At 35.8% G+C, this 10,642-nt stretch overlaps 1 protein-coding gene across 3 annotated transcripts; it reads left to right on the plus strand.

The window, feature by feature from the left end:
* Positions 1–588: 588 nt before the first annotated feature.
* Positions 589–8,510, plus strand: LOC145618049 (protoporphyrinogen oxidase 1, chloroplastic-like). Of its 3 annotated transcripts, none has more exons than XM_081672827.1 (10): positions 589–728; positions 1,264–1,737; positions 1,836–2,021; positions 2,115–2,199; positions 2,783–2,930; positions 3,044–3,124; positions 3,306–3,477; positions 7,380–7,539; positions 7,639–7,742; positions 7,966–8,510. In XM_081672827.1, the coding sequence occupies exons 2-10, from the start codon at positions 1,279–1,281 to the stop codon at positions 8,263–8,265; spliced, it is 1,695 nt and encodes a 564-aa protein (XP_081528953.1). In that variant the 5' UTR covers positions 589–728; positions 1,264–1,278; the 3' UTR covers positions 8,266–8,510. The 3 variants fall into 3 exon arrangements, with proteins under 3 accessions (XP_081528953.1, XP_081528952.1, XP_081528954.1); XM_081672826.1 differs by having other exon boundaries at positions 1,271–1,737; XM_081672828.1 differs by having other exon boundaries at positions 596–728; positions 1,275–1,737.
* Positions 8,511–10,642: the final 2,132 nt, after the last annotated feature.

Consider the following 10,642-nt stretch of genomic DNA (forward strand, 5'->3'; position numbering starts at 1 on the left):
CCGACAAGCACCACTAATATTACGGGGGTTGATAGTGGTGCCTCTCCACCGCCTGGATTTTACATAGCTCGACTTGGCCTGACTCCCCATGGGAGTGCTTTACTTTCTCTTCAAATAGATGGCTTTTGATTCAAAGATTCTCAATAAACTGGAATGGGATGGTGCTTGGATAATGCTAACCTGTTGGATGATCCGATTAGTGGTGATAGTCACTACGGGGTTTGTTCCTCAGCTTTACATGCAGAGGCTTTGGCATGCATGTACGGGCTACAATGGGCTTTTGATCGAGGGTTTCTGTCTCTCACGGTTTTTACTGATTCATATGATCTTTTGACCCTGCTTAAACAACTTGGCTCAATCTTTCAGTATTGTAGTATTCATATGATCGTCAGCGTGTTTATAGAGCTCATCAAATAGTTGGAGAAGCGATGGTTAATTCTATTTGCTTTAGTATTAATATATAATCTGTTTGGTAAAAAAAAAAAAAAAAAAAAAAAAAAAAAAAAAAAAAAACACTTTGAGCCAATTCTATAGTTGCGATTAATGCGAAAAAGGGAGTAATAATTGAATTTTATCTTAGGCAGACCCATCTGTTCTCCTCCTCTCTTTTTCTCCCAGTTTTCCATTATTGCGCACTCCACGTTCTCCATTAAAGCGCATTCCACGTTCTCCATTGAGCCGCATTCTGATATTTCTATTTTTTATCCCTCATTAAAGCAGCTTCTGAGGTAAGATGTTGTTTCTTTTTGTTACCATGGCATATCAATTTCAGTTAATCTAATTTAATTTTATTGTAAGTTGAACTATTGGTTATAATTGCTAATGTTATGAAAGGTCAATACGAGCAATTTGGCTGCTAGAGAAGAAATATATGAGCCTAATTTGATAATTGAATCAAACGTGCCTTTTCTTCCTAAAATTTTGTGATTTTTCGTGCTTAATGTTATTATCGAATCGAATTTGGTTGCTAAAATATGAGTTTAATTTGATAATTGAATCAAACGTGCCTTTTTCCCAACATTAAGTGATTTTTGAGCTTAATTTGATGATTGAATCGAATTTGGTTGCTAAAATATGAAGTTAAATTTGATAATTGAATCAAACGTGCCTTTTTCCCTATCATTCTGTGATTTTTCGAGCTTAATTTGATAACTGAATCGAATTTGGTTGCTAATGTGTTGCGGAACCTTTTTTTTTTTTTTTTTTTTTTGTTCTTTCCATAATGTATTGTTACATTACTTTGTAATATAAATATCTGATCAGATTTTAGGCAGAGAGATGAGCGAAATGGCGTTTTCGAGCACCATTGCCCACTGTCTGCCTCAATCCGCTATGTCTTTATCTTATAGTAGGAACAACCGCATCACTATTCCAATTTCATCTTTCTCATTTCGAAGACGATGTGGGAATTCACAGAATAATGCTACCAACAACATTGTCTGTTGCTCCACAGTCTCGACCTCAAATTCAGCAGCCAATTACCTGAACACAAACACGGGTACTTTTGGAATCGATGGTGCAGAAGTACTAGACTGTGTGATTGTAGGTGGTGGAATCAGTGGTCTTGGCATTGCACAAGCTCTCTCTACAAAATACTCCTCCCGCTCCCCAAATTTCATTGTCACGGAGGCTAAAGATCGAGTTGGCGGGAACATCACTACTGTGGAGGCCGATGGCTATATCTGGGAAGAGGGACCTAACAGCTTCCAGCCATCTGATGCAGTGCTCACCATGGCTGTAAGTCTGTGTATTTTTAAAGTTTTATCTGTCCCTTCTCTAAATGTTAGTAAGTATTAATAAAAAAGCTGGTTGATTGATTAAATCAATGCGAGCAGGTTGACAGTGGATTGAAAGATGAATTGGTGTTTGGAGATCCTAATGCCCCTCGTTTTGTGTTGTGGAATGGCAAATTAAGGCCTGTACCGTCCAAGCCCACTGACCTCCCTTTCTTTGACCTTATGAGCTTCCCTGGCAAGATTAGGGCTGGACTCGGTGCTCTTGGCTTACGTCCTTCTCCTCCAGTTTTGTCCTCCTCTTTACTGTAATTTCCACATTGTTTGTACCAGTCCTTTTGAATTCTTATTCAACTTCTACCCTTTGTGAAAAATTGACAGGCTCACGAGGAATCTGTTGAAGATTTTGTCCGTCGTAATCTGGGTGATGAAGTATTTGAACGCTTGATTGAACCCTTTTGTTCAGGTTTCATGTCTTTCTTTTCTCTTTCTTGTAAAAACTTATTCACTCACTCTAATAGAATTTATTGGTGATAAGAGAAAATGAAGAGACGGCGGACGGGCGGAGGAGGAAGGGGTAGAGGAATTATTACCCTTTAAATGAGTGTGAAACAATGTTAATCATTTCCTTGGCTAAACAATTGCACAGAAGAAAGAGTCAGCTGAATACATGATAGATCCAGTTTTAATTTGTACAAGAAACCCTTGCTTACTAGTGTCATAGGTATTTAATCAACCATATTGTATCTTGTTGGAAATAGTAAACTAATTTTTTACAAAAATCATACATGGAGTTAGAAAAGTATCATTTTAATCTCATGTAAACTCTTCACGAAAGATTTTATTGAGGCAACCATACACTTTATTCATGTTGTTATATATGAAATAATTTTTTCACAAATGTATTATTAATTTTGATGTGAAACACTTAATTTTCTTTTCAGTTTCTGTAACGAAGGATAGGATGTAAGTTCAGAAATTTGACACCAACCTCAAGAAGCTTTAATAGGTCTTTGCTCTGTCACTGACTCCTATTTTTATTTGCTCAGGCGTGTATGCTGGTGATCCTTCCAAGTTGAGTATGAAAGCTGCTTTTGGCAAAGTTTGGATCTTGGAACAAAAGGGTGGTAGTATCATTGGTGGTACCCTCAAAACAATCCAGGAAAGAAAGAACAATCCAAAGCCACCTCGAGACCCGTAATGATGCTACTTTTTTTTCTCCTATTGTCCTGGCTCATAGACCTTTAAGGTGTGAGTCTCTTTTTCCAGTAGTGGTGCCTCTCATCATCCAAAGTCACATCATATTGCAGGCGCCTCCCTAAACCTAAGGGCCAGACAGTTGGATCCTTCAGGAAAGGACTCACTATGTTGCCTACAGCCATTTCTGAAAGGTTTTTTTTTTTTTTTTCTTTTTTTTACCCCTTGAAATGTGTTCTCTAAGACACGAAGTAGTTAAATTGTCAGTCAGGAAGGATACTGCATCTGAAGCAGTCTCTGCTTTTATGTTTGGATTTTTTTTTTTGCTCGTGCTCAAATTTTTGCTTGACATATTAACTTTTTATCTCTTTGCAGGCTTGGCAGCAAAGTGAAACTATCATGGACCCTTTCTAGTATTGTTAAGTCGCCAAATGGAGAATATAATCTGACTTATGAAACACCAGATGGACTGGTTTCTGTACGGACCAAAAGTGTTGTGATGACTGTCCCATCACATATTGCAAGTAGCCTCCTTCGTCCAATTTCAGTAAGTATTATAGTTTTGTGTTGACATAGCTTTTCAGATTGTTTGACGTGATAGTCTCACTTGGCCTTGTTCTTAGTAAGTGTCTTACTCTTTAGATTATTATGTCTAAAAGGATAGTAATATTTGTCTCTGAAAAGCCTGAAGCCTTGAACAAATATATTGAGATTATAGAGTAACACGTAGCAAGTTTACCAATTTAGTTGGTTATCAATTGACCCAAAGAAAGCGAATACTCCGAAAGTTTAGTTAACTACGTATTACATAATAATCCAAAGTTGGGATGTTAAATTGGGCAAAGTTGGTATTTTTACCATATTTTTTAATTTAATCAATCTATTAATAACTCTTTTTTTTATTATTTAGTCCACTATTGTGCCATTATTTTGCAAAACCATTAAAAATATACCGTCAAATTTCTTTTAAAATTTAAGACTATAATTTTTTTAGAATAAATTGTTTTGGGCTTTCCCTTCTCTGCCATTGCTTAGTACTCCTCTTTCCGAAGCATAGATTCTCTACTTCCACCGCATAAAATTTTGTTTCTAGTATTCTTTTTTTAAGTCCTTATTTAAAATCACCATTTATTTCCGGCTCTTCTTTCCTTTATTTATTTTATTATAAATTTTGTTTATAATAATTATGAATAAAACAATTTAAATAGGTCACTATAGAAAATCAAACAAAAAAATTTCCACCACTTAGAATTGTTTAGAACATTGAGATTTTATTTATTTATATTATTGATTTAGTTTCATCAGGACAATGTGATTGCCCTCACTAGGTAGATGCTGATGAGTGTACTGACTAGGTAGATATATAAGAATGTACTAACTAGGTAAATATGGAGGAATTTAATATTTTGCCTAATCTATCTATATCTCCCTGTTTGATTCATCTTTGAAAGCCCTAAATGTTTTGGCTCAGCCATGTACTTCCAAAGATTGCCATCGTGTATTTAACAAATAAACCCAATTCTCTTTACCCAACAAAAATCATTCCTCAAAGTAACAATCCATTTCATAGTGATAAAAACACATGAATGTGAGTTGCTATCAGGCTGAAAAAACGAACAATTTTAAGTTGAGATGGCAAATTCTAAACATTTCTAAAGAGCATATAAATGATCTTGCCTAAGAGGGACCTTTGCCTTTCAAATGAAGATTGCTATTAGAAAATTTGGGTATTTAGAGGTTTGATTCAAGAAAATGAGAAACGATATAGAAGAAAATCCTTGTACGTATGTGTTACAAGTGTTAGTTGTCTATCGTCAACTACACAAAACCATCTTACTAGGCATAGAAAGAAACTGACCTATTTAAATAAAGTTGCTTGTATATAATACTAAGTTGTGCAACAATAATATTCCATTTTGCTAGGTTATTCAAGTGATAGTTTAAAATTTTAATAAAAGAAGTGAAAGGTGAATATATGTGTAATTTACAAAGTAGAAATAAATAAAGAAATGTAAGTATTAAAAGTGATGTTAGCTGAGGTTGTAAGCATGTCACTCCTACAAAAGGTATAGTTAAGCTATTAACTTATTATATAAGTTAAAAAAAAATGTACTTTCTCTGCTCCCCAAATATTGCAACATAGCAATGGCATACAAGTTTTAAGAAGAGGAGAGAGATAGAGGGAATAAAGATAGGGACCCATGTGATAAGGAGAGAAAAAGAGACAAAACATACGTAAATAGGTCAATGTTGCAATATTTGTTAAACTTCCTAAATTGGTAATTGTTGCAATATTTGTAGATTAGAGGAAATATGTAATATAAATTCTAAGAAGTGTAATCCTCAGTGAAATAGTTTAAGTGATTTTAATTTTGATAGACAACCCATTCCCAAAAATCATGTAGAAAACTATTGAAGTAGGCAACATTCTACATTCTACAATGTCACAAAGGTGAATGTATGTGAACCTCCCTATAGAAATCTTCAATAGTAAAGAAATACTTTGAGTGGGCAATCTCAATTTCCCAACTTCTTTACCATATCCCTTGAAGAGTTGAAGCTACATTAGCGCAACTTCCTCAATTGCTAATTGTAAAACAAACCATATCCTCGGCACACTTTGACTGATAAAGATGCTCCCTTATCTTAAGGATTTTCCATGTACAAAGTCCTATGAATCACACTTAAATTTCTTGTACAACCTATTCCAATATCTTCACAATCTAAGGCATTGTCTCCTTAGGGCTATTGGTTGGTCCAGACCTACAGGGCCCCAAAATGTTTTGAAAACCATATAAAAAGGATACTCCTTCCCCATTACCCAATCCCTCATGAACGTAGATAACATTTTTCCTTATTAAAACCAAATTAAACTCTTCAAATTCCCATTCTAATCTTGCATGATTAGATTACTAAAGAACAAAATAGTTATCTGTTATAGACCTGGTGTCTACCACCAGTGAGCCAATAAGGAACACAGTAGCATACAATACTAGAGGACAAAAGCAATTAAGAAAGCACTAAGGATAGGGGGAGCATGGGACTGATTCTTGATTCTGTATGACAGCAGTAGAGGACAAGAACAATTAATTTTAGCCTTTTAGGTTAATGTTTTGTAATGTGGCTTTAGTGTATATAGTGTAGACGTGTAGTAGTGAAGGCAGTAGGCGATTATGTGAATTGTGATGAAATATGCTGAGAGTAGTAACCTCAAGTTACTAAGAGAGTGATAACCTAAAGTTATCAAGAGAGTATTAGCCTTAAATTAACCTATCCTTTTGTATCCAAATTTTTGCCATTATCAATCAAAGACTCACGCTTTAATCATTATTTATTAGCCTAGTTAAATTAAAAATACAAGTCAGATTAGTAGTCTATTACATTATCTCCATTATTACTCTCCTAATAAATCTTTAAATTGACTGAATTAATTTTAATGTCTACTAATGAATTTAAGTTAACTTTTCAAACAACCCACCTAAAAATAAGCTTGTCACTGGCCATATTTTCATACATTTGTATCAGTATAGAGTCCCTGTGTCCCCAATTCTTTGGAATTACCCTATTGGACACTCAGATCTTTACCTACATCGTGCATTTCTTCCCGAGCCAAGGTTACATAGATTTTGGTAATTATCTTTGCCTACCTTTTTGTGAAGGTTAACTTGATGAGAAGTCTTCTAGAAATAACAGATTTTCCAGGAATTTCCCGCCTGCTGGTGTTTTGAAGGAAAGAGGCGGGGGGGGGGGGGGGGTGTTTATTGTATGAACAGTCAAAGAAACCATAATCCAAAGATAAAAATTTGATTTAATAATTACAAAGCTTAATGAATTAAGGTCCTTAATCTTGATTTTGTACACAAACTTAAATTGAATATTGAGTTGTCATAAAGATATAAATAACTATAGAGATTTAAGCTCAGAAAGAAGCTAGTTCGAGAGAATTTCATAATATAAATGTGGCAAAAGTTGCTCTTACTTTTATAGCTGGCTTGTACTACCCTAGATAACTCTTGCTAATCACCCTTGAATTACAATTGAGTAGTCAAGATTAATTTTATCAATCACAATGAACATTGGAGAAATTTGTAACCAAGCCATCACCCGACCCCATCAGCCGCAAGCTGAATCCCCAAATTCTTTGAAGAAAATACGAGTTTACTACGGGCAATTTCACTCGATTGGGGAGATGGGGTAAAACTAATATTCTTCACTACTCTGATCTCCCATAGCAATCTCGCTAATAAAATGTGGTGAACTCTAAATTCTGAAAACCGTGGTACATTTTACGACTCATTCCTGTAAAGATACTCGATAGAATGTTTTTAGATAGGGATAGGTAATGGTAGCTGCTACTGCATTTGTGTGGTGTTATATTTCTTGCATTTGTTCTTTAATTTGGTGTATTGATCACTGAATTTACTGAATTGTACTACATTTTTTGCACAGGATGTTGCTGCAGAATCACTTGCAAAGTTCTACTATCCGCCAGTTGCAGCTGTGTCACTTTCTTATCCTAGTGAAGCAATTAGATCAGAGTGTTTGATTGATGGTAAACTTCAAGGATTTGGGCAATTGCATCCCCGCAGTCAGGGTGTTGAAACCTTGGGTAGATACTCCTATTCAACTGCATTTTATTTGTTGAGGGTGATTCTTTATGTAGGATTGCATCACTAAGGTAACATCTAATTTTGATATGACTTGACAGGATCAATTTATAGTTCATCGCTTTTCCCTGGTCGAGCACCACCTGGTAGGACCTTAATTTTGAGTTACATTGGAGGTTCTACAAACACTAGTATATTACACAAGGCAAGTAATTTATCAGGAACTACTGTCTCGTATGGTTCTAATCCAAATTTATAGAAATATGATAATTGCCTTGGGTAAAGCATCACAGCTTAGGCAGCATTATTTTGGTTCCTTGAGCTCACTAATAAGCTCACACAAGGTGGATTTGCTTTTTGATTTGTTGATGTGTTTGCTCTATTGAGCTTTTATATTTATTTTCCTTGAAAAATTTCTTACCATGCAGACACAAGATGAACTTGCTGGGGCAGTTGACAAGGACTTGAGAAAAATTCTCATAAATCCTAATGCAAAGGATCCCCGGGTTTTGGGCGTGAAAGTATGGCCCCAAGCGATTCCACAATTTTTGATTGGCCACTTTGATCTGCTTGATGCTGCAAAAGCAGCTCTAGCTGATGCTGGGTTCAAGGGATTGTTTCTTGGTGGCAACTATGTTTCAGGTGTTGCATTGGGGCGATGTATAGAGGGTGCTTATGAATCTGCAGCTGAGGTAGTGGATTACCTCGCACAATACTCAAACAAATAGGGCTGTTATTAGGATTAGTTGTCTGAGTATTTTGCTTACAAGACCACAAAGATAACAGTGAAAATTTTCCTATCAAGGGTATTGTTATATATTCTTTATTTCTCAACTAAATAAACCTACATTTGATAACTAACTAGTGTGTAGTCCAGGCGTTGCACCGGTTGCTACTTTAATTAGACGTTGTGAACTTGTGATTATTACATACATTTATTTTCATGTTTATAACATAGTTTATGATTAATTTAGATGGTTAAGTAACTATCTTTCTTATAAAAGGTTGGGTGTTTGAATCCCCTTACCATCATTTTTTATATGAAGCAATATTTTGGTTGATTGAGTAGTGATGATGTGGCATAATGAAAGATGGGGTAGGTGACATGGCGTGGTTTACGTGGCACAGAAATGTTCTTAGTAACGCCTTTTAATATATTAGTATAGATTAGTATAGATTGGTTTAGAATTACCATCTTTTTCAAGTTTAGGTTACATTATTTCAAGCACAATGAACTCATGTTTGGTAGCCAAACCCCATGAGATTTGTAAATTTGCCACACATTAGCACGTATTGGGAGCACCTTGCCGTTTTCCTGGGTTCTCGCCTACATAGGTACACCAAGCTATCGGTGGGCTTGAGAACATTTAATAATTTGTTTTCTCTACTTTTCTCCTTACAAGTGTATGATATTAGTACTAAGGGGCCGTTTGGTTCGCACGGAGTAATCGGAATGAAATGAATTAGAATGGAATGAAAATCCCCCAATTTTGCTGTGTTGTTTGTTTTGAATAACAAAGGAAACACTGCCACCAATCCAACCACCACATCACCACCACATTGCTTAACTTCCACCATTTCCAGCCACCACCCAACCACTCCACCACTTGCCGCATCTCCTACACCACTTGCTGCCCTTCTCCGCATCTCCCCTGCCCCTCGTCGCCGTTCTCCTCGACCGCACAACTATCATCTCCCCCGTAAAAGCCTCCCCCTGCCCGCGAAACCCTAAAATCATTTTCTCTCTCCTTGTATTGGCGGCTCCCCCACAACTGCATCCTTGAAACCCTACGTCTAAGGTTTCAAGGGTGGTGGGAATATCGACTGATGGTTTTACGGGTAGATAGAAGTTGTTTCTAGGTTTTTGCAGGGTTGGGGGAGGATTTTTCGGGGGAGAGGAGAGTTGTGAGATCACAGCGAGGGGCAAGGGAGGTGCGGCAGAGGGTGGGGGGACGACCGACAGTGGTGGTTTCGGTAGGAAGTAGGATGGTGGTATGGTGGTGTTTAGGGTGGCTAGGGAATGGGAATGGAAATACCTAGGGTGGTGGGGAATGAAGTTGGAAGGATTTGGGAGAATGGACAGGGTAAAGGGAATGGGAAAAAAAAAGGCTTAACAAACAGCAACAAAGGGAATGAGGACAGTTGATTCTCATTCCCTTTGATGAATACCTCCAACCAAACAGCCCTTAAATTCATACTTCATTTGTTTTAGATTGAACAACCCCCCCCCCCCCCAAAAAAAAAAAAAAAATTATTATTATTATCATTATTCTGACTAATCACGTGTTGATACGTGCCCATGTAACCTAGTATAATAGGTTATTAATCAATTGTTAACTAGTTGTGCCTGACAAGAAAATGCACCCTAAAGTTATTCCCCAATAATCGAAAAATTGTTTTTATTAATAGAACGTTGCACAAAGTTGAAATTATTAAAATCAAATTTTCCTTTGTTAAATCATGATATTAATATAAGCTCATGATTTTATGTTTATACAAAGTATTGGGTGCGACATCAATTGAAGAAATAATCGATGTACCATCTCCTTCCTCCCATTCAGGGCCGTTTCTAACTTTTTGGGGGCCTAAGGGCAAACTAACGATTAGGGGCCCTATAAATTTAATTGTACGTGTGATAAATACTAAAAAGTGACCGTGAAATCGCAAATGGAGAGTATTTTTATTAGGCTATATTTTACTAGTTTGTCATTCAATTCCATACAAAACTACACTTCATAATAGTATTGATTTTAATGTGAATATGATATAATAGAGGGAAAAAAAACCTTATAATCTACAAAATTTATCAACATACAAAAATTATAACTACAAAAAATTAAGCTTTACGATGTATCATACGTACCTAACATGTATTTTATTTTTGATGCCATAAAATGTTGTGTTTGTTTTTAAACTTTTTAATTTTATTAGTATTATTTTACATACTTTATAATAATACTCCCTTTAATTTTTTGATTATAAATTTGGGAGGCAATAGTTTAATATAAAATGGTCTAATTAGAACTAAAAAGGGAAAAAAAAAATGAAGAAACCAAAAACTGAGAAACAAGTTCGAACACTACTACTTGGCTATTAGCAAAAGCC

Source organism: Chenopodium album, chromosome 26, assembly GCF_948465745.1.
Source record: "Chenopodium album chromosome 26, dcCheAlbu1.1, whole genome shotgun sequence".
NCBI classification, from domain to species: Eukaryota; Viridiplantae; Streptophyta; class Magnoliopsida; order Caryophyllales; family Amaranthaceae; genus Chenopodium; species Chenopodium album.

What these genes read in the sequence shown, in the direction of transcription:
- LOC145618049 (XM_081672827.1), top strand. Translation starts at nt 1,279, where the DNA reads ATGAGCGAAATGGCGTTTTCGAGCACCATTGCCCACTGTCTGCCTCAA. An exon ending in GCCTCCTTCGTCCAATTTCA is followed by an intron (nt 3,478 to 7,379) that starts GTAAGTATTATA and finishes TTTTTTGCACAG; the next exon opens with GATGTTGCTGCAGAATCACT. An exon ending in TCAGGGTGTTGAAACCTTGG is followed by an intron (nt 7,540 to 7,638) that starts GTAGATACTCCT and finishes ATGACTTGACAG; the next exon opens with GATCAATTTATAGTTCATCG.